The 25,181-nt window shown below is 37.6% G+C and overlaps 1 protein-coding gene across 6 annotated transcripts in view; it reads right to left on the bottom strand.

Annotated features, from left to right (window-relative positions):
• CTNNA3 (catenin alpha 3) overlaps window positions 1-25,181 on the bottom strand; it is a 450,315-nt gene that overhangs the window by 394,987 nt on the left and 30,147 nt on the right. For 5 of the 6 annotated variants that reach the window (XM_065843203.2, XM_065843202.2, XM_071811659.1 and 2 more), the window contains exon 5: window positions 16,581-16,700. The exons of the other annotated variant lie outside the window; for it this stretch is intronic. In XM_065843203.2, the coding sequence (XP_065699275.1) occupies window positions 16,581-16,700 (120 nt within the window). The remainder of the gene's footprint in view (window positions 1-16,580; window positions 16,701-25,181) is intronic. 6 annotated transcript variants of the gene reach the window in all.

The raw sequence follows: 25,181 nt of genomic DNA, 5'->3' as shown, positions 1-25,181 counted from the left end.
AAGATGCTTCCATGTGAGACAGTCTAGATAGCAGAAACGGGGAAAATTTACTCAAACAGGGACTGCTACCTCAGCCCTTGAAAGATGATTGAAAAAAGATTACTGACTTCTGTGAGACAACTTTATTCATTTATTTATCTATTTTTTAAATTAAAAAAACCCTCTATTTTAATCTCTGAGCACTGGCTCTCCTGCTGGAATCTAAGCTGCCAGTAGACACCCTGCTGGGTTAATTGACAGGGTAACAAAGGCCATCAGTCAATAAACTTACTGCTCCCTTAAGCCTCACAGGGCTTGCACATAACTCTGTAACATAAAAAAGTAAGAGAGTTAAGTTGTTCTCAGTAGGGACAGCTGTAATCTTCTCCACAGTCATAAAACCCTCATACACACATTTCATATGATTGCCAAATACAAAAAGAAACACATAAGCACAAATCACAGAATAAGGAAATCAAATACACCACACCTGAACATGTAAATTACTTCTGAAAATATTAAGTCATTCAGTTCCAGGACACAGGCATACTTCAGTCTCAACAAACTCCGGAGTCAATATGGAAAAATAAAAGTCACAAATGGTTTAACATCTGACAACCAAATTTAGTCTCAAGAAGCAGCACCACTACAACTTCCAAGTTTCTCATAGTTCTCATAAAAATGAAGACACAATCACTTTCTTACAAGCAAGCAGATGACTCTAGTAAAAGGTTAATCTTTCATTTACAAAACACTGCACTCCCTTGTGATACTTTAATCATATAAATATACTTGTTTTGCCATCTTTACTGTATGAACAATGCAGTTTAAAAACATACAAGCATGAACTCCTTCTCACTGACCCACACAAACCAAACGTTTGCCCCCAGTTACAAACCACTCACATTTAAATAGCCATGTCAATTCAGGAAAATGCAAGAGTCCTTTCTACATTGTATCAAGGACAACCAGGACACTTCATTCAATAAATTTAAGTTTCACTGCAAGTAGCTCTAAATTATGACTACATGGACACAGACTTTTGCAGTGGGCAAGTAAACCCAATAATGTTTTTTATCCTTTTAACTCAACAGGAAAATAGAGATAAAGCCAAAACTGTATAACTAAATACAATACACAAGTTGCATGGAAAAACAAAGGTACTTTTCTCTGTTCTCCTAAACAAGGATCCCATAATGTTCACATAGAAGAAGCAAGAACAAGCATGCACACTATCACAATGACCTGCTGTGCAGCAGACACATTCTAAAACGTCAGAGGCCTGTACAAAACTAATTACTTTGTCTCATTAAAAAAAAAACAAGCCACAAATGCACTGATCCTATCTCTGAAACCATTCCAGGATAAGAACTCCCAACTCTTCCGGCAGAATGGCACTAGCATGTGCCAGCACAGGAAAATCAAACGCACACGTGGAGTGGGTGGCACAAATGGCTGGCAGACACTTGTTAAGGGGTGAAGCTGAAGTTGGTAAACTCTAGTAGGAATAACTGGAATCAGAGTAAACCCTAGAGCCAGAGAGAGACCTGGAAGCATCCCCAGAGCATAAACATCTCTGGTTTGCCCTACTAGGAAGCTATCAACTCTTTTTACCCATGTACATATATCAGGGTTACAAACCAAAGGCTATACAAATGTCCCTAAATACTTAGAGAGTGCATTGTTGTGAACAAATTACTATATCCTAAATGCTGCAAAACATTTGGATCTTGGTACTCTGTTGTAACATTTATCTGAAGAAGTGGTTTCAAGTTTGTATATTACAAGCCTCTGTCTGTAATTCATGCTGTAAACACACTGACCTAAACTGAGTTAGCTGGGGGGAATTTGACAGGGACAGTAAAAACTCCATCCAAAATATATGATGTTCTTATCTGCAATAGGCTTCTAGATTTTTTTTTTCTTTACCTGGTCTAGTCTTCTAGCTTAAGACTGCTGTTTTCCTTTCTTTTGTTTAATTGTAATGTGGATTGTCACTCTACTCAGGGTGTTAGTTACTGTATGCTCCATGATGTCAAAAAAAACCAAACAAAATTGAAATAATACTCATTCCTCAACCCACATTTATAGGACTAATATATATTTTTACTTCCTTACTGTTAATTTACAGAAGTCTCATATAGTCTTACAAAGTATTTGGAGCCCTTCCAGAGAGGAGGATGACAACAAGAAGCTATTAAATACACTCCAAGTTCACTAAAGCAAAACAGCGGTCTAATATGTACCAACATGCAGTCATGAATGACACCTGTATGCAAAATTAAGGTACAATGCAGTTCCTCCCAAAGAAATGCATGTAACCACATTTAGATCACTGAACAAATGTACTGCCAGTTTTAAGTAGCACAATTTTCAATACAGCTAGTATTCTGCAACTTGCCTTAAAACAACATATCTGCATGAACTGCAAAGGACCAGATCTTTGCCATCTGTAGGAACGAGATAGATCTGAGTCTAAGGAACAGGATGTGTCAAATATTTTTTGAGGAGAACTACTATAAATAGAATGTTCTTATGAATTTAAGAAGCTCTCAGGGCCCACTACTTTCTTTAGACTAGTTGATATCTGTATGAAAAGCCTAACATTGACATAAATCTAACTTGCTTAATTCAAGTTTTAGTAAGTGCTTAATTGTTCCTTCATTTCTGACTTTCTGCAAGTTCTGAATGCCGTCTACTCCTTTTTTCCCCTCATAATACATCTTCAGCTGTACTGAATTCAGCTGAATGCCACAGTTTAAGAAATAAAGTGTCCATGTCTTAATAGCTTGAATTTAGTCAATCTGATGCCCTTCAAATGCAATTCCACAAGAAAAAGAACCTCTTCATTTACAGATGGAACATTTTTCTCCTATCAGATGACTCCAACATTAAATACCTGGCTAACACTATAAATAATAATACATCTATACAAGAAAAATGTGTTTTCAGTTCATTAGTGGCAGAACTGTTGGCTTATTTAGGGGTTATTAGATCACTAGGGAGTTTATATGTTCATATATTAATTCTCAGAATATAGCAGATTTTTCAGCTGTACATTCCACAGGGTAATGTACTTCTATTTTATCTTCAGAGACATCTAGGTTTGTGATTGTTTTTCTCATTCAGCAGTGAGAACATTCATTTTAGCACAACCACATTCATACAAGAAATAAGATGGAACTGTAATGTATTTCATTTTCTTACAGCCTTCGCTGCAGTGATTTACTGAGAGGAGAGAGTAACATATAATAGCTGGTTCTCACAGTGGCAGCAGAAGACTCATGCTGGTTAGTATCTTTTTATTTTGTATATTTTCCTCTCCCTCACCTAGATCTGTATGTTATGGGTAGCTCAATAGCAACAAAAATCACCTTTGCTTTGACATGTTACTGGCAATGCTAAGCAGCTTGCACAGCAACAGACTGGTAAATAGGAAAAAAAAAATAAAATAAAAAAAAAAAAATTAAAAAAATCACCAGCAGTCTGTCTGTTCTTGAGCTCTTACTTCCATTCTGTTCACAGACAGAATCTGGAAATTATATTTAAGTGGTGAAAATGAGAGGAGAAGTCACTTTAACAAATTTCACATATGATATATGAACCTAGAAACTACAAAGAACTAGTGTTCTTTGTTAAGGCATCCTTGTGCTCCATTTTCATTGCAAGTACATGTAGTACGTGACAGTGACAGGAAATCACTTTGAAGCTGTGAACTGACCTGCTAGATTTTAAATATTTTTAAGATGTCTTCTGTAACTGATGAAGTCATAACAAAGCACTGAAACAAACAACTTATAGAATTTTATAAGTTATAAAATTCTATAAGTTGTTTGTTTCAGTGCTTTGTTGCTGCTCATATCCTGCTCTCAGGCAGTTTTCAGTTAACTCTGTTAATGTATTTAGCTTCACTCTCCTTGACTTTTAAGAGCCAAAAAATAGCACTTCGGATTTACTCCCACCATTGCTACACTGAGTAAAAGACATGAAATAGAAACAAGTTTGAAAACTAGAAATACTATTGATTTTTGGTGACAATCAGAATTTAACAGAAAATTATCAACCAGCTCTCTAGCATATGAAATCACTGTTGCTTTATATGAGTAAGTATTATGTTCTATAGCCTACAAACAGTTTTCTCCTGCCAGACCTTTCCGTTTCCCTCTAGCACTGTTGCACCCCAAAAAACCCTAATAGCCCCCTTTCAAGTGAAAATCATGACTCCTAGTGCTATCAGGAGCGCAAACAAATGATTTTGGTAAGCCAATTTTTCCATCTTGTTGGAGAGCCAAGAGCAGGTCTTCAGAAACAAAGTTTCTGAGTGCAGGGACGTGGTCTACTGGCAGAGCTCAAGGTTCAAAATTGTCCAGCATAAATATAGGACCAGGTCTATGGAGAAGAGCTTAGCACTTTTATTTGCTGCAAGTGAAGTCTGATGAGTTCCTAATCCATTTCCAGTATTCAGAATCTAACAAACACTACAGCAAAACTACAGTCTGGGGATGCAGACTAGAATGGAAGTCAGGAAGACCACAATCCCATCAATGCATGCAACACCATGGTTTCCTAAACACTAGAACAGCAGATACAATGAAGAAAGTAAACAAAAGCAGAAAAGAAAAATACTATTTCAATAATAGAGACAAGTGTTGTGATAAATGTACCACACCTGTCAAAACACTCATCTTTCCTGCAAAAGTCCATGCAGCTTCTGTTAATTTAATCACAAATACTTCAACCGTACTTAATGTCTTTAATACTTTTTTTAGTACTTTCTCTTGCTTTTTTTAAATAAGACTTATCAGAACTGGAAAGAACAGGTTTCATTTCCACACAAGCAACAGATTGCCACAATCACAGAAACTTCCATTTTCAACTAACTGACCCCATTATTTTCAGTCTAATTTAATTTTTAAGATTGCCCTGCGATAGTTTAGCTATATCTTGACATGAACATTAAGACATTTCTTCCAAAGTGTGCTGCTTAAAACAAATCACATGTTGGTTTTCATAGAAAACATGTAAATCTCCCTTGATAGAATATTTTTTAATCAGACAAAATCAGAGCCATCGAAGATGAACATGCTCCTCAAGACACACTCCTGGACGTGGTGCTTAGGGTTTAATGGTAGACTTGCAGTGTTAGGTTAATAGTTGGGCTCAATAATTTTAAGGGTCTTTTTCAACCTAAATTACTCTATGATTCTACGATTCCTTCAAATAGTCCTCAGCTACTTCTCTCTTCATTCTAAGATATGTTAATGATAACTTCCTGAGATGTGCTTTGAATGACAGGAAACCTAATTTATGCCTAATCTGACTGAAGGCTTTTTGAACATAGAACCAGGCAAGGAAGGTGAAATGCTTCTGAAACAAGTTATACAGCACTCAACTCACAACTACAAGTTCTATTGCTTCAGTAAGAACAGCCAACAGAATATATCTTGTTCTTCAGGTAGAATGCCATGGTTCACCAAAAAGGGAAAAGTACTACAAGATACTGAACCCTGTATGATTTACTCTTTTATAGAAGTGGAAAAAGGCACTTAAGAAAACAGGAGGAAGAAGAAAATATTCCCAACCTTCCCATACACAGCAGAAGCAGGTCTAAAGAGTCGCACAGCCCATGATCAGAGGGCTTCCACAGTTCTGAGGCACAAGGGCATCAGGCACAGCCTTAGTTTCCAAGAGGATGTCCTCCCACTGAGCACTAGGATTGAAAGCTCATGTGTTTTTGCTGACATTTCCACTTATCTTTAGACTTCCCTTATGTTTTAGACTTTTCTAATGCAAATGGCTTTTATTGACAACCAAAGAAAATACACACAAACTTCCATATCCACAGGCACACTCTGAATTGCCCCAATATAGCATTTAAAAGAAAGAATTCCTCTGATTCTCTCTCATCCATCTTCCCTCCACATATTAGTGCTGCTTCTTTTCCCTCCTTAAGGTTTTCCTTTCTAACAGGAGTTCTGTAAAGTAGGAAAGTTTATATATCAAAATGTCTCCAACAAGCAACCCCATTAATTTTCAGGTAGTTTCACATATATACATGAAAAAGTATAGGGTGTTTCAAAGAGATGGACCCAATTTCAAAGCATGTTACAGTTGAAACTGGGTCTGTCCTTTTGGAACATGTTAAAGATCAGATCAGATTTAATGGTCAGAATAACTAGAAGGAGAAAGAACCACAAACAAGCATTGTGATCAAGTCTGAGTTTGCACTTTGTCTTTTCTTTGTACTTTCAGTTCTTTTGTACTCTCTCTTCCTATGTCACTTGGATTCACTGATGCTACTGTTCAGTCCCCTTATATCTGTGAGCAGTTCATAGCAATTCAAAGTACTACATTTCTTTCTTTATGACCACGTAGAGGTTTTTTTTAACCAACTGTTATAAGCGCCTTTCTATGGCAAAATTCTTGCAGGTTTCAATAAATTTAGTTGTGTGTGTCTTGTCTGTGTATCTGGAAACAGGAAAAGATCAATAGAGGAAACAAAGCCACTCAGACTCACCTATCAAGTCCATTTTTTCCTGGTTTCTACGCCTACTCACTCCTGAACACACAGAATATTCTATTCTTTTCTCTAGTAGGTTATTACATGTTCCAAAAGCACACGATATATTAATGAAATTCATATTGATTTGCAAAGGAGACAAGACGTGCTGCTAACAGCTGTGTATTGGTTAAGTTTACAGTAGTCCATGCAAAGCTTACTACTGATAAATTCCCTAGCAATAGGACCAAGTATGATTAACGGAAATTACCACAAAGAATTTCAGGAAAAACATTATTTATGAAAAAGGAAGACTAATCAAAATAAACAGGGAAAACAAAAAAGTTTGGTATCTCCTAGAACATTTCAAATAATTTTTATTTTAGAGCGTTAAAACACGTAGAATTATTATAGAGCCCTCTTGATTCTACTGTTCTTTGGACTCTCTTAAATGGCAGAAAACTATTCAGGAAGGGAAAAAAAAAAATACAACTACATACACGCCAAAAGAAAAACAGACAAACAACAGGCACACACACACCATCTTGGTAATCTCTGCATAGAAAGTATCAGTGGAATAAGTCTACCCATGCCACCAAAGAAAGACAATTTTAAAAAGTTCTTCCATTATCTCAAAGTGAATTATACAGTAATAGCAATACTGCTGTGTCTTCTTAATGTTCATTCTGAATACAATTCACAAGAATTGTGTGCTGGTAGCGAACAAAGCCAGGCCTCAAAGTGAGAGGCAAGCAATTTAGTTTTAAAACATTTAATTTACTGAAATTGCTCTTGTCCAATTAGAAAAGATTCTGACCTTAGCTATACTGGTGTAAGTTTATAACACTATTAACTTCCTGAAACTACTTCACATTTAAACCAGTATAAATAAAGTCAACTCAGAATACAGAAACTCAGTACTGAAGTCAATAAAATAAAATGTAAGGCAGAGAACCCAATGTGGTAGTTCCCAAAACAGTCTCCATAGAACACCTGGTTTACACAGATCTATTGATACTGATTGTAACAGAGACATTGGACAAAACAGACTATTAATTGGAAGCAGAGAAGACAGTATAAAAGAAGTCCCCTGCAAAGTGGATAGTTTATGATCCTTGATTATTTCCTCAATATAGAAGTTTATTAAAAAGTCATCCTCTATTCAAAGGAGTTTTCATTAATCAGAAAATAAATAATATAAACTTGAAGTATACTCAGTTCAGATATGTTTCTCAAACCACTGCTCTCTCACCATTTCCAGTTACTCTCAAAAACTTTGTATATCTCAAAACCAATTTGGCTAACACAAGGATTATCTTATCATGCCCTATAAACTCGCCCAAAGTTTTTTCTTAAAATTTATGACTCATTGTCTGTTATGAAGAGAATTTGCATATAAGAAGCTGATTGGGTACAGATGACAAAATTTGCATTACAGTTGAGATTTGGATCATAAAGTAGACAAGACAATCCACTCAGAAACGCAGCTTCTGTGTGTATCCTGGATGTGCATAAGGGGCTCAGAGGAGCCCAGCAAATCAGTCCAGAGGCAAATCACCGTCAGCCATCTGATGCACTGTGTGCCCAGAGAAAAACATGCCTCTCACTGCAACAACAGCAGCACAAGTTTGGATCTGTACAGAAATAGTACCTGAATTAACCCTGCATTCTGAACCAAGCAGGAGTCTATAGCCATCACTCTGTGTTTTCTCCTCTTTTTCCAGGCAAGGTGGTGTCTCTTCAGCTACAGAAACTGCCAAGGAACCCCAGGAGATACCCCGGGGTGCAGACACACTGACTGCCCAGGAACCGCCAGCTGAACTCAGGCTGCCATGTCTATTAGCAGCAGAAAGAAAACTCAGATGACTTTCTGAAAAGATAGCGGAGTGATCTGCAGTTCTTTGGAGTTGTATAAAATAATAGAGCATGCCAGAACAGTTTAAATGTGTTCATTTCCAAAGTCCACAGTAAAAGGTGACTGATATCAGCATTTGTAGGTATGAAAATTTGTCTTTAAAGTCAAAGACTGGAACCTCTCTTGGTGGTTGACTGAATTCTACCAAAGCGATTACCTCCAGTGCTGTTACAGTTTCACAGCTAACAGGCCGGTGTATCAAGAACCTTGCCTTTAGTTGGTTTCAATCCAAATCTTTGAAAAGAATCCATTTAAAGTAATAACATATCTTGGATCACTACACATAATGTTAATGCAGCAACATATTGATTTCTACTGCATTTTTTCATCAGAAGTGCTGGTGACCACTTATAATTCTAAAATCATCCCAGAGATTTCAAGATTTTTCTTCATTTTGCAGTAGACCAGAAAATGAAGCACTTTGAAAAACCTTTGTCAAGCCAAGAGACAGATTACGCAGAATTACAAATACTAGACTCACTAGATCATGTTGCTTTAAGCCTCACAAATCAAACAGAACAGGAACTTCAATCTGAACTTAGAGCAAATTATATTTTTGGATACAAGTCGGTCAGTCTGTCCAACTCATGCTCTTAGGAAAAACTGTATATTTACCCAAATGTAACTTTTTAATAAAAAAATCCAGCTCCAGTAGCTATCTGTACCAGAAATGTCACAGCTAATGACTGCCATTTCAAAGAGTCTAGGCTCTTCAGCACAGAATTATTCCTTTGTGCATTTTAATATACAGATTCATTATTTCACCTTTACTCTCAGATAAATCTTATCATCTACCTTAGAGCGCTGTACCTGTCCCACCCACAGTTATTCCTCCATATCAGATGCTCTTTATTTATGCCTTCCTTGCAAGTGTGAGGAGCTTGAATTATTTAGACTAGAGAAGTTATCACTGAAATAAGGGCAAGTAAGTGCAGGGGCACTTTAGCAAACCACTCTCTAATCCTAGATTCTCAACATATGCACCTAAATCTAGTCAACGTCACTGCAGCTGAGAGAATACCTTTTTCTTTAAAAATCCTAATAATTAGGATAGAGAGCCTGATCTTACCGTCTCTGCTCAAGAAAATCCCATACCACCTTAAAGTTAGCAATAGGTTTGCCTTAGGAAAGCCTGAAGGCATAACATTCACAGACTTAATCAAATTAATTCTAAATCACATTGCTTCTCTTTCAAGTACTGAATGTTTCCACTCTGAATCGCTGCATCATCCAAAATTTGCACTGTATTTTCTTGATATAAAATCCAAAGAGAAATAAGTCAAAATGCTGGCTTGTAAAGGAGTGGTTGTCCAGTAGTCTCTCATGTGACCGTTTTTCCATAATTAAAAATTCTACTCTGCTACACAAGTTTCTGCTTTATGCATCACATTGCTTCATCCACAATATGCTCACTGATGTTGCTTGCAGTTACAACAGTCACACCCTGAACCACTGGGGTTAGAAATTAAGCTGCAGTAGAAAGGTTCAGCAACGACACCCCTGTTGGTAGAACAGATGCTATCTGAAAGAAACTATCTTTTACTTTCCCACATCTTTGGTTAGGGCTAACTTTGTCAGTTAATACTTTCAGCAGAAATTCCAATACCTTTTTTAAATCAGAATACCCCTTTGTAGTGACACTTCTAATTACTTACCAAAAATTAACTTCTTGTTAGTCCTTCATCACACTGACTAGCATCAGGCTGGATTCTGAAGCAAACAGCATGAGGCAGCTTTGGCATTAACCACAGAACAAGCATCAGGCACTCAGATGCAACTATACTTCCCAGTTTCACCCTAAGGTTTCTAGTTTACTTTACCTAATTCTGCTGTTCTGATTTCTACAAGTAGAAGACCAGCAAAACCTTCCTCCTGCTCCTCATGCAGCTCCACAGCGAGCACATCAGATCTCCATAGCATGAACCACACACACACAACCACCCCCCAGGCCCCCAAAACACCCAAAACAAAAAATGGGAGGAAAAAAACAAACCAAAAGAACAAAAAAACCCACCACACAACACAGAAGCTGCCAAACAGTTGGGTTTTTTTTTAAAGAAATTCCCTACCATGCATCGTTTTTTTGCCTTGCCATTTGATTTCTCCTTCCTTCAAATGGAAAAGGCATGACTTTTTCCTCAGAGGTCTGGCTTCTAAGCACAGAAAGAAAAATTGCACACATGGAGATACGAACTGTTTGCAGCTTAAAATCATGTAAGATTCAGCACTACATTGAGAGAAATGCAATTGAAGAGCTGAGCTGTAAAACCACGGTGCATGCAGTGCCAAAGCTCACAAGGGATACTTCCACCCCACCACCCTGAATACAAAATTTAAAAATTGTAAACAGAGGAATATCTGCACTTCAGGTGGGCAGGGGAAAGGAAAACCTCTTCATCCATTCAGCAAACCACATGGACACACAGAAGCAATGACTAAATGACAGAGCTCTAACCATGGAACCACCAAGAAATGTCAGGTGGCTTAAAACAGAATTTTCATAATTTTTCACTCAGCCAGTGAGACTCCTTTGTTTGCTTTTTTAAATGAATGTGTAAATTGATTATTTTAATTACACAATAATATGACAGATAGTTGTTCTTATGCCAAGCAGAGATAAGAAACTATAATACTGGAAACACAACTTATACTCTCATTTTATAGTTTCTAATGTATGACTAAAAAGGAAAGGAATTTAGGCATTTTCAGAAAAGCCTATGGCAATCAAATGCCTATACGAACCTAAAATTTCTCTGAAATGAAGCGCTAGGCTTGTTTGAAAATTCCTATAAAAGACCTCAACACATCCAACCCTGCAGAAGAACAGACAGTGGTAGACTGGTACCAAACTCGCTCATTTATTAATTGAGGATGGCAATTCAAAAGGTATAAATCTGCCTTTCCCTTCAAAATATCCAACCAAACGTACTGTCATTCTTAAGTTGGGGGTGGAGGAGGGAAGAAAAAGAAAAGAATTCTCGTTCAAATTCATTGAATAGCACAAGCCTTAAAATATTTCCATAATAATTCCTGCCCTTTAATTTGCATCTCAGTGCACATGGATTACGGATATAAAGGCTACCAGCAGTGATTAAAATGTACTGCATCTCTTAACTAAGTCATCTCAGCAGTTACTGGTCAAAAACATTCATTTGCTTTCCAGTTTGAACTTTTCTGACTTCCATGCACTGGACTGTGTCCTACTTCTGTGTACTGGAATACAGGTTTAGTTAAGTACCTCTCTTTGTGGTATTTCCAAGCCATAACCTTTTTCAGATAAGTTACAATGACTGAGCTCCTTAAGTTTTCTATCATAATGCTTGTTTTCTAGACAACAAATAGTTCACCTCTACCTGAACTCCATTCAACTTTCAGCATATTTTTTGAAGTGTTTGTCACACAATAAACCTACCAGTTGATAGGTGATAATCGCTTCTGAAAATTTGGCTCCAGTTTCTGGAGTAGAGCACTATAGTGAACAAATCTAATGCTCAACACAATGCCATCTTAAAAAGCAAACTGATCAAAGGTAGAGAATACAAGTCCACTTATTCCATTTTAACACAGACAAATGCCATTGGACTGTATGAACAAGGTTCACTCCAAAATGAAGAATGTTAAAATGTAAATTGGACCTGTGTGCTCATGAAGACAACTGCGGCAATGATGACAATGGGCTGCTCTGAAATAGAACAGGTTAAGGGCTCTGCTCCATTTCCTGAAAGCATTATTTCCCATAAGCAAAGTGTGCCCCACAAATGTCTTTAATGCACTCCTTAACTCCTTCAGTTTCTAACATTACTGCTTAAAACATTTCTAAACATAACGATCATCAGGAAGTAATCCCAGAAAGGTTTTAAAATGGAATAACCAAAATGGCTTCACGTAGATCCACTCCTTTAACACACTATTAACTTGAGGGCATACAATCAAAATGAAATAAGTAAACCTTAAAATAGCATATCTTTACAACAGAATACTGCTTTTATGTGTGTCCACATACTAAAGTTCTGTTGCAAATGTTAGATTACCACATTGATGGATACTTCTAAGCAAAAACTAATTGTGTTTGAGTTACGGTTGGCACTGCTAACACTAAGAACAGCAGCAGCAATAATGTTTTGGTTTGACAGGTGCTAAATACCACTGAATCTGATTATAATTCCATTTTTATTGTAGCTATTGTAGCCCAACACTCCTGAAATGATCCTACAATAAGATCATTATAGTGAATGGCCTTAAACCAGTACTGTTTCAGCTCAGCAACATATGGACAACATCCCTTCAACAGAAATAAGGTCCCACATGAGAAAAAAGGAAGCACCTAAGAAGAGTGTTGCGATCACCCAACCAGCTCTTATCCCAAAGTGCTTTTCCATTTTGTCCTGTCTCATTTCCCTTCCAAATATTCATATTGCAGATATGTTAATAGTTAGGTTGATACAAAACAATGCACAACGTAAAGCTTACTTAACTCGTACTGGAAACATTCCAATACATCACAGAGCAAGATAATAGTTTTACTGCTCATTGTGGCATGGAGTTATTCTTTTTTAGTCAAATTTCAGAGGTGACAGACAGTATGGAGGAGGTTAAAAACTTGTTTCAATGCAAAGGAATTGCCAGACTATCTCTCAGACAGGAAAGAAAAATTACATTTCCTGGAGCCATGTATCTCCTGGAAGGTTTAAAAATGGCAGACTGGCTGTAAATTTACACTCTCTGCCCAAACAAATTTCTCTAGTGGATGCAACCCAACCCTAGAAGCACACAGAAAGAACAGGTCACTGCAAGTTAAACGGATGAAGGGACATCCATCCGGAAGGGGGAGAGTGCTAAGTGCACAACTGAATAACAAAATAATGAAATCACCAAAAAGCAAGTAATTCTAAGTCAGTTTAGCACACTAAAGGATTTCTGTGCAGGGTTACACAAATGTCAGAATGGGAAGAACGAACAGTACAGGAACATGAAGTAGCCAGCACTCAGCTTGGCCAGCCAAGCAACCACAATCTGACCCTGAGCAGATCCTGGGCATTTCTTCACCTACATCATTGAGCGACACTTGCAAGGAATCAGCCTACATCCCACCCTTGAGTGTAGATGTTTTGTTTCTGTTTCATCTTCATCTGGCCTGAATAAACATACTTTCAACTAACTTGGCTAATAAGCCATGTCTCTTGGAAAAGTATGGCAAGCGTGTAGAGATGGAGATGTGTGTTCCATTAACCAACAGTAAGAAGGAAAGCTCTGACATGCAGCAATAGATTTGGCAGCAGACTTGCATACAGTGGGAGTTCATCACAGACAGCAACAGTAACTAGACCTGGCATATAGATGTAATTCAATACTTCACATTGTGTTTGGGACACAGAAGAATGATGAAGAGCATCATTCAGGTTTCTTGACTACAATACTAGATGTCATCCGTACAGTTCAGCTTTGCAACATCCCATCTTCCTCCTCTGTAACCACCAAAAAGTTGAGCCACCCTGACCAGTGCCATTCCAGTTCCATTCCAGCTCATACGCATGCTCAGCCTATTTGCAAAATTAGAATCTATCTGAAAGCTCTGAGCAGCTTGATCAACATATGCTAACGACTTTGGGGGTTTTGTATAAAGAGAGCCAGAACTGAATTCTTGTCCTCACTGCCCATTTTAAGGAGACATTTCTATTGGCAATCTGCTGGCTATCTGAAAACTCAAGAGCTTCTACCCTATTCTGAAAATTTCCAGTTAAAAACAACTCAATATAAACCATCATCCCAAACATGTTTGACTCTTGTATACTTCTACCACTCATAGAAGTTTGGTCTATATTTATAAATCAGAGTCAACACAGGTCAGTTCGAACATCTTTTAAAAAGCACTGTTTTCATTTCTCATCTGTCCTGCAAGCTCCACCATTGAAGAATTAACTTGCTATATTGCACTTTATGTCTCATGTCTAAAAAACAACGACAAGATAACCATATTTTACTCAAAAGCAGTATTCATTACTTTGACTACATAAAACATTTGTATACAATATGAATATGAATCAGTTCATGGTAAAGTAAATGTTTGTCTCCAAACAGATGGTAGTGACTCAACATTTTGCCACTGGCCCCACGAATATTCCTTTAATCTAGTAAGAGAGCATATAAATTGTTATCAATTAAATGTGTTCATTCCATTAACTCAGATTAAAATGTCACAAACTCAGAACAGCTTTGGTCCCAAACCAGGTCTGTGATTTTTGCACAGTAAGCAAACCAAATCTTAATCTTTTCACCAAGAGAACACTTCCCTTTCAAAGCAGGACACAATTCAAAGCATTTTCTACAATAAATAGATAGAGCAGCTTTTCAAAATCCTCACTGCAGATTCTCCAGTAAGTTCTACTGAGATGAAAAGTCTCAGTATCAAAACTATGTAAAATATTACTCAAGAAAACCATAAAACTACGGTGATCAAGTATACAATGCAAATTAACTATGACATAGAAAACATCTCTCCCTCATTTGTTTTTGGTTTGGGGGCTGTTGTGTTGTGGTTTTTTGGGGTTTTTTGTTTGTTCTTTTTTGTTTGGTTGGTTTTTTGTTTTGTTTGGTTTTGGTTTTGTTTTTTCTTAATAATTTCAGCCTTTGCCTAGTTTATTTTCTTAATGGCATTGTATAACATTTAAGAAAGATTCAGTCACAGAACAGAAGACAGAACAGCAGATAGAACAGCCTATCTCCTGTTCTGTGATTAAAAGTAGGAAGTGATTTTGCACCTAATGCACCTTTAGTACCTTCAAATGCAAAAGCTTCTGCCAACACAGTTAAATATAGAACAGAAACAACATGGGGAGATAGATGCATGTTTGGTATTAAACAAGGATGTTAAGATTCTCCAAGTGGTTTCAAAGTGCAAAGTATTGAGACGGGAAGGGTAGTGAAGATCTGAAAAGAGGAGAAAAGATGCCCTGTTCAAGGTGAAGTATGTTATTGAAGCATATTCAGAGTCTGCTAGAGAACCACACATGCATAATTTGAAATAACAAGGAAATTTGCCAAGTCAAGAGTGAGAATTCAGACTAGAAAAAGCTACTCAGAATGAAAGTGTGATGACAGCCTGAGAAGTAATTATAGAATTTCCACTTCCCTGGCTTGGAAACACTCTCCAGTCCCTCACAGATGTGACATTTATTATGTTTGACGTAATTATGAGATCAGACAACATAAACACACATTAGTTGCCAGTTAAAACATTGTCTTTTGGTTGCTGGCAGCCCTATGTCAAAGGGCACAACGAATTATGCTCCACTGCAACCAGAATAACAGCTCCCACCACACCAAAACTCTCCCAAGGCAATTGCTCCCTGACCTCCCTATCTCAAGAATCAAATATTTACCTGTTCAGATACCATCTGTCTCTGAGCCCTTTCCTAATTTTTAACTATCTAATCAATTACCTGATATAAACAGCTGTAAGTGATCTGCTGCCAAGCAAAGAAAGTGTTTGACAACACTGACACCAAGCGACTGAATTCAGAAAAATAAAAACCAAAACAATCCTCACATGTTAGAGCATTTCATCAGTGTGCTCTGAAAGAGTCAAAGTCTTATTTTACCAAGAACACAAAAACATGGACCTATTATGAAAGCTGACATCTTCACAGAAGCCACGTATAAGTAACAGAAAGTATGTCCAACATTAAGTACATATTAACAATTTGATATAACCTTGATCTTGCAAGCACTAGTCAAGGACCACAGGCACTTCAAAGTTTCAAGCAATTTAGCCTTGTAAATTAATTTCTGAAGAAGAAAAAATTAGTGGTTTGAATATACAGTCAAAATCTGATTCCATTAACCTATGTGGATTTAGTTCACTTTTCAAGTAAAAAAAATCCAAGCAGTACTTTTATGCATTTTAGGGTTTGGTTTTTTTTAAGTGTTGTGTGTTAATACAAAGTTTAAGAGTCAGTTACGTCTTGCTTGTTTTACCTTTCTCTTTGTTGAGAAGTCAAAAACTATGCTGTCCAACATCATACACATTAAATGGAATTGTCACCCTTCCTACTGGTTTACCTGATGACATGACACAAAGCACAAAACCCTACTGACAGAACAAGAACTCCATCAAACACATCGGTTTTACAGCCCACCATATGTATGCCCACTATTCTGTGTCTTCCTACCAAGCTTCCATGTTCTTACCTGCTGACGTTTGTATGCCAAATAATCAAGATTTTCCAGATCTTTTCGAAACCTCTGGTAGGTTTTCTGTAGATCAGATTTACTGGATACATTTCTTAAAGATTCGAATGTTCTTTGAAACTGTGATTGAAAAACAAACAAGCAAACAAAAAAACCCATGTCATTTACACAATTGCTGTATTATTCAGCGTATTAGGATTTTATTCTACTAAATACTAATGTTATGGAGTTGTGTCACCTCTTGAGTATACCACCTTCTAGACATTCCTAATTTAGTTTTAACATCAGTCTCAGAATTCAAAGTATAGTACATATGCCCTGTTTAACTAAAATAAACCCTGCAACTTCATACACTCTTGCATAAGACAAAACACTAGCAATCGACACAATCTCTAATGGTTACTCTTCTTCTATACCATGTTACAGAATGGAATATATTCATATAGTTTTTTTCTCAACTAATAAAAGCATATGCAACTTTTTACAGGCCATGAACTCCTAATTCTATCAAGTGTAACAGTACATCTTATATATAACAGGGTACTCCTTTCCAAGTTAATTTACTTCAGAGTAATTTGCAAGACCGGATACTCACCTTGGGCAATGCATGCTCACATACTGTATGAAAGTTATGAAAATGTTAATTATACTTTGTCACAGATCTTACTTTTAAATTTAAAACTTCTTTCATGCATACTCTATTATTAAAAATAGTACCGGTACTTTTCAAAGAGATGAACAATACCAACTCAGCTGCAGGAAACTGTAAAAGAAAGGCTAATATCTGTGCAAAAGAAGAACAGGAGCTACAGCTTCCTTGTTGCCTTCAGGAAACCATGAACCTTCTCCTTTGACTTTGTTTCCCCATCTGTAAACATTCTTCACCTCACAAGCCTGTGACAGCTGTAAAGCTGTAAGTAGTTTAGAAATATTTTCTATCACAGTAACTACCACTAGAAGCAACTCCATAAACATTTATTTACACTGATATAATCAGGAAGAACTACATACTTCCTAAATCCATACAAAATACTGACTTAGCTTGCTACAATTACAGGCCCTGTAGATGAAATACCTATTGTGAGCTTGCATGTGATACTGATGTCCAAGGAATGAAGGGAAAGAACAAAGGAGTGCTTTCCCGTCAGTTCTGGAAAACCAAATACTTGGGTAGTAACTACAGTGCACATTTCTCTATACCTTTGGTAAAGCTACAGTAATTGAATTGGAAAAATGAACCATAAGAAAAAATAAAAACCACAACAACCACACAAAAAAACAAGTCCGCTCATCTTCAGTCCCTCTTTCAAAAGCTGACAATAGAACTGACAGCTAGTGCTGACCATGGCCATAGACTGCTCCACACTGGGACTCATTGGGCATTTGACTGAGAGCCAGCCCATTGCATACGCTGTTCAACAGCCACTAGGTCATTACTCTATGGGGACAATAAGCAGCTGCAATGGCTTTCAGATGACAATTTACAGCAGACAGATACATCCTGGAATCTTCACACAAGTTAGCACTTCTTGTTTGCCACACTGCAGCTTTTATTTCAGTCTCATTGCTCTCATACACAAGAAGCAAGTTTAGGCAGTGTTTATATCTACTTGTAATTTATCTTACTATGCCTCATTCTGCACCACTAGAGGTTAACTGGAGACTTTCTAGTGGCATTTGAAATGTTTATACCAGAAGAATAAAAGAAAGCTTTCTCACTGAATTCTGTGACAACATGGGTGACAGAACATAAATGCTAAGACAAAACCACAAGACTCTCTAGTCTTTTCTGTTTGACTTCACTGTCTTTCACCTTTCGTAGGATCTGTTGTTTTCAGATTTTATCTCTGCTCCAGAATTGCTCTGAAAGCCTCGAATTTGCAATGCTTGCTTTCACCAGCTCCCACTCAAGGGTATCCCTGACAGGTGGAAGCAATTACAACACCTGCAGGTAAGACCCAAGTACAGTTTAAGCTGACCAAAAGCTATCCATAGTGCTCTCTCCTGATAAGTAAGAAACTGCTCATAATTTATCTGTACAAGTTCATCATACACCCTCAGCTCCAAACCATGACACACTTTTCCAGAAATTACCACAAAGCTGCTGCACCCTGTTGTGGGGTAGAATAATACAGGGAAAAGGTTTCTAATGATTCCCAAACTGAGTGGACATAAAGTACTGTCTTGTCTTGAGCTTTTTTTTTTTTTAATCACCAACATGTCAGATACAATACAGTTGTAGGATCATCATCAAATTCTTAAAGATGTACTTAATCCCATAGCTTCAAATCTTCCTTCGGCAGGAACTCTACTAGCAAGCTCATTCACTTCCGTATGTCCTGAAGCAACCCAAACATTAATAGTCCATTTGGCTCTCTGGAAATAGGAATGTGAACCAGCATGTGAGTATGAGTAAATAACAACCAAATGTGTAGCTATAAGGGTAATATACTGTAATAAAATAGATGGGCAACGGCCAGGACTTACATTTATAAGAAATCTGTCTCTAGATGCAAGGGAAAAGCACTTCAAAAAAAACTTAACTCAAGTGGAATTAAAAAACAAACACGCAATTTTAAGAAAACATACGTATGCTCTTTTCACTACCATCAACAGGAAATCAGAAAAATGTGTCCAGGCATGCAAAGGTTATCAGAACATGTTTTAAACTTAAAACCACATCTGGATCTTTCTGTAACATTCTGCCATCAGTGTGAACCACCATTTTTGGGTGAATGGCACAAACACTTCTCTCATCATCACTTTTACTGTCTATAGATGAAAAGAAATACTAGCATGCCAGAACTTATATTTTTTCCTCTCTGTCACCAATAACCAAATGTAAATAATCATAGGAGATCCACATAAGCTCTTATTTGCCTGTCACTTTTCTGAAGTATTTTGCACATAGTTTCTGGAAGTTGAGCAGCAGCATTTCTTTACTACTATTACTCTTTGTGGCATTACAGGGTAACTACCTGATCTGATTTTTCCTTTGAGGAAAGCTGAACCACAAGTATAGAATACCAGTATTTCAACAATTCTGAAGAGCTTCTTCTGTTTGTCAAGTTACTGTTGATAACTTCATAGCACAGATATTTTATAGACAACTTTATAACTTTTCAAAACACAAGAACATTACCTTACATTCATGAACATTACAACATTCCTTTCACAATTAAAAAAAAAAAATCAAAAACTGCAAAACCAGAGCCAAGCACCCTGGCATTAAAACATGCAAGGTGGATAACACACCAGACGCTATGTCCTGAATAGGCATTGTCAAGATGTTGCTGAATGAATGTTGCCTGCTTATCTGACTGGAAACCAACACAGGATGGGTCTCAAACTAAGTGGAACAGCTCTCACAGACCCATTTTAGGCATCTTGAATCAACAAATACCTTCAGAACTCTGAAAGATCTCAAATGTGGATGGGCCAGAAGAGTGTTATTAATATGGCCTCTTCATAAGTGTGATGCCCCAGATTAGTATGGTGAAATCCTACAACCTCCTCTAAGATAATGATCATGGTTCTATTTAATTAGTAAGTATAACTGTAAGTGTCAGGATTAAATTTCTTTTGGTCTCACAGCTTATTCATTGTAATGTCAAACAAGAAACAGGAGCTCTGACTGAAGTTTCTCCTGCAGTAAAGCTGTTTATAAAAGCTGAGAACCCTCTGATATCTTTGTAAGTTCCTGATGTACCCTTCTGTTGTTGTTGGGGTTTTGTTTGTTTGTGGGCTTGTCATTGTTGTTTTTTGTTTTTCCTCCACTATCCATCTACCTATTTTCAGGAACAGTGGAACCTCTGCTCTTCTGTCATATGTAATGGAAATGAAGCACTGAGTTCAAGAAGAAGCTGAGGCATAATGTGGATACGTAATGTTTCAAAAGGAAACCATACAAAATCTTTGATACTACTTCAGTTAAAATGTACTATGTTCCATCTTCATTCAAAATCTATCCAATTTAATACAGATTTAAAAGTCTCGTCATGTTGTAGCTTAGTTCTGCATCCTTGTGTAGAAGGTTAAGTTCACTATTCAGTGTTGCTACCACGTTCAGCTGTTGCAAGCAAACTTCTGAGTATTTGCGCAGTAAGTAATGATATTAAAGGCAGTTACTGTCTGATTTTTAAAGCCTAGTTTAACTATTACATTTCAATAATGTCACTTTGCAGCTGCACTTCACAGCATCCTTTATGGAATCCCAAGGAAACAGCTTGTGCACTAGCAAGTTTGAGCTTGTTTGGTCTGAGGTGGATCAAATTCTCTCCAGGTTTAACGGGATGTCCTTAACAAGCCTGGAAGCCTACACAGAGGCCGTGAAAATAAATGGCTTGTCAGCTAAACAGGAGGCCAGGCCACAAAAATATGAGATTATAAATATGCGGGGCAAAGTACTTCATTGCTTACAATTCAAATATGTGGGAGGAGACATCATTAAATATGGAGTACCAATTCTTATTCCTCGTAATAACCTTACAATCTCCATATAAACAGAAAGAGGTATAGGAGGCACCAGATGCTGATGCTTCAGTTTGTGAATGATGTTATTTGACAAACTACATATGTTTAATGCCATTTTCTGGGATTCTAGCTATGTTATAAGGGTGATGAAATCAAATGGCCTGCTGCTCATTCTTGACTAGGTGTCCTTGGTTCAGATTGAGACTAATGCTGCAAAGAGCCAGCCTGATATTCAACAATAAGAAATGGTTCTTTTCTGGTTTGTCTAGAGCTGCAGAAGTGAAAGACTGTCTTTTATAATATCAATATTATAATCTTCCATTGTGCAAGGCAGGAAAAGATAACTGAATTCTTTTTTTCCATTTCTGAAATATTTCTCTTTATTTTCATAGGGACTAATAGGAATTGAATTAAGGCTGAGAAGCAAGTTTTATTTCCATTCTGACAAAAGGAAGCTGTTAATTAAAAGATACTTTATTGTTTTAATAATGTACTGCTTCTTCAAAAGACTAAGTTGTACTAAATGTACTACTTCAAGTCACCTGGAGATATTGTTTTAAATTAAAAAAAAAAAAAAAAAACAAAACCTATCTTAAATGTCAATTAGTGAATATACATACTTGTGAGAAAATAGCTGCTCTCCCAACATTTTGCTGTAATGGAATGGGCAACGTGTCTCTTTGGAGAGGTTTATGGAGAGTAGGTCACACAGCTTTTTCCATTCACAAAATATCAGGTGATTTTGCTCTCACTTTAAGAAGGTCCGAAGATGTGCATTTTGATGATAAAGCAGATACTGTTTGTTTCATATGCATTTCCTCATTTCTGCCTCCAAAGCAATTTCTCTAGATCAGAATGATCTGTGCATGTTTGATATACAAATAACTGTTGATCAGACTTCATTATTATACTACCAATAAATAATATGCCAAGAGAAACTGATTTTCCAAGGTTATTCTACCAACCTAGAATCTGCATTCCAAGATCAGCACTCAATAGAATAAAACTTCAGAGCATATCTTTCATATCATTCTCCTATAAGCACTGCACTTCAGTGTTAAATAAGTGTGGCTGTAGTAATAACTACTCAGAACAAAACAATCTAGCAATGCTCTGTCTTCATGATAGGTTCTAAGAGAGTCTATGGCAATGGAGTCCTCGTCACTGACTGGAGCATGCAGGCATTTACACAGTCCAAATAATTTAAAATAGGTGTCTTAGATTTTAATTAGATACAAGGAAGAAATTCTTCGCCCTGAGGGTGGTGAGACCCTGGCACACGCTGCCCAGAAATGCTGTGGTTGCCCCATTCTTGGAAGTGTTTAAGGCCAGGCTGGATGGGGCTTTGACCAACTGGGTCTTAAAGGCATCCCTGCTCACAGCAGGGAGGTTGGAACTGGGTGATCTTCAAGGTCCCTTCCAACTCAGGCTATTCTAGGATTCTGTGTTAACGCAAACCAGAAAAATTCCATCTTAATTAAAGAACACCTTATGCATCCAAAATAAGACTTACTTCTTTCACTCTGCCTCCCCTTAATGCCTGGGTTATGCAAACAGTTTGTATAAAGTTTAGGACCAACTGAGTCCAGATAAGTTTGTTTCATCACTATTTTCTCTTGGTTTCTGTAATGAACAGGTTGCTGCTTATATTCTCCCTCATCATCTCAGAAATACAAACAGATACCAAGGCTGTCTAAGACAGCTTTTCCCAGCTTTAGTAATCTTTTCTTTAACTCTTTTTCTTAATTTATAATTTGAAAATATTTATAAGAGTTTATATTTCCCCTTCCTAGTTCTGCCTATTCACCCCTACATGCACTGTTTTCAATAGATGTCAAAACTCTCTCCCAGGTCCCAGGCAGGAGTTTCAAGAGGGCAATCTATTCCCTCCTTTTGCCTTTTTTTTCTTCTTTCCTAGAGAGCAGTAGATGGGCATGATTTTCCTTTGCTGTTGTGACCCATGACCTTATTCAAAAGGCTATGGCTGAGCAGTAGGGAGGAAGACTGCGTATTTATCTGCCCTGACACCGCTAAGCCTAAGGATCTGCTTCTGCTGTACTCTAAATCATGCAGACACTCTGAAAGCAATGGAAATGATACTCTCTCAAATCTATCCAGCATGCTTTGCTCATGGAGACACTTCCAGGATACTGGGTAGAACAGGGAACAGTCAAAGACGGCAGACAGGGTGCCTGCAGCAGAAGCAAAACTAGGAAATTCCTGAGAACTAGAAATTCCTGAGGGAGCTGACCCACACCTAAGAATCAGAGGTCACAGCAAAGTTTTCAATGCACATGAAGACACTGAAGCATCTATTGCAGACACAAATCTGCTGAGAGGTACTGAACTAGAAAGAAGACTGAAGGGAAGGCTCTGCACCACAAGGAATCAAAGATTAGATTTGTTTCCAAACCTTTTCATTTAGGTGTGTTTTTAATCCAGCAATTGTGTTTTTCTCTTGGAAATATGGCCACCATATTCCATTTGTTTTTCTTGTGCTCTGGTAAGACAGGTTCAGGAGCCTCCAGGCTTGTTGACTTCAAAGAAATTCTGAAACAGTAGCACCTGAAGCTGGCTAATTAGAATCTCTTCAAAGCCATGTTTCTGACTGGCAAGAAAAGAATAATACTCTTTTTTTCAGTGATTCCTATGCTAAGACCAAAACTAGATATTATATGAACAGAAGTGCAGTCACTGGGGAGTCCATTGTAAAAACCTGTTGCTAAGGAAGAGTCATTAAGAGTATGCTGTTTCAAGGGAAGCCCTAGGGGCTGTAAAGCCAGGACTCATTAGGCAGTTAGAAAACAGCAGTCAAGAGACCACCATACCAAGAATGGAAGCAGATCCAGGTTCCTGTTGCACTCAAACAGATATTCACTTTGAGAAGCCCAACTCTTAAAAGTAATTCTTTAGGAGCTGTTTTTTCTCTGTCATTTATTGCACAACAGATTGCCACAGAATTTGCAGGGTCCAATGATAAACACTGTCACGCTGATTACAAACAGCTCCATCCCATGTGCCATAACTGACCTCAGACTGGTAGCAAGAAATCATTTCTGCTGGTTGATGGGAAAATAAACATGAGTATGAACCAAAGGAAAAGGCAAATCCTCTCCCAAAGACTCCTGTCATCTTCTTAACACTCTTCCTTTTCAGAGCTTCCTCTTGCCATGGGAGTGACCCATGCCCACCAAAAGGAAGGTGAGAAGAAAGTAGAACTTTATCTGGCTACTGCCATAAAAGACAATAAAAAATGGTTCTATAAATACATTAGCAACAAAAGGAGGGCTAAGGACAATCTCCATCCTTTAATGGATATGGGGGGGGAACATAGTGACAAAAGATGAGAAAAAGGCTGAGGTACTTAATGCGCCTTTGCCTCAGCCTTTAAAAGTAAGATCAGTTGTTATTGGGGCACACAGCCCCACAAGCTGGAAGAAGAGAAAAAGGAGCAGAATGAAGACCCTACAGCCCAAGGGGAAATAGTCCACAACCTGCGACACTACTGAGAAGTGCACAGGTCTATGGGGCCAGATAGGATCCACCCGCAGGTTCTGAGAGAGTCAGCAGAGCTGCTCACCAAGCCACATGCATAGATGTGGCACTTAGGGACATGGTTTCACAGTGTTAGGATAACTGTTGGAATCTATGATCTTAAAAGGTGTTTTCCAAACTAAATGATTGTCTGATTCTATTTTCAGTTTCATAACCTGGCCCTGTAGCCTCCGAGCAGCCTACATTCTCTTTTGCCCTTCTTCCATTTTATAATGTTTTAGAATTATTATATAATACCAATAGCACAATACCAAACCAGTCAGAAAGCAATGTGGGGAGCAAGTCAAATTCTAGTTTAAGCAGAGTTATGAGAGTCAAGCGAAACCCCTAAACCTGAGATGGCAACCTAAACCAGAGGCAAGCTTGAGATGACTTACTTCTCTTCTTTTATGTAACCATACTGTTTTTCTCCTGCTCAAAACAGTTCTAATGCTGATGAATACTCTGCAGGGAAGGGAGGAACAGACAGCACTATGTCCACAGGGCCCAGGTTCACAAGTTGCTTCTTATCTGTAGCCATTCTCATATTTTTTTCCTAGCAAGAGTTTTAAATAACTCTAAGCAAGCATTCAA

The sequence above is a fragment of the Patagioenas fasciata genome, chromosome 8, assembly GCF_037038585.1.
Source record: "Patagioenas fasciata isolate bPatFas1 chromosome 8, bPatFas1.hap1, whole genome shotgun sequence".
NCBI classification, from domain to species: domain Eukaryota; kingdom Metazoa; phylum Chordata; class Aves; order Columbiformes; family Columbidae; genus Patagioenas; species Patagioenas fasciata.
The sequence above is the reverse complement of the archived record's forward strand: the minus strand, read 5'-3'. Positions and strand labels throughout refer to the sequence as shown.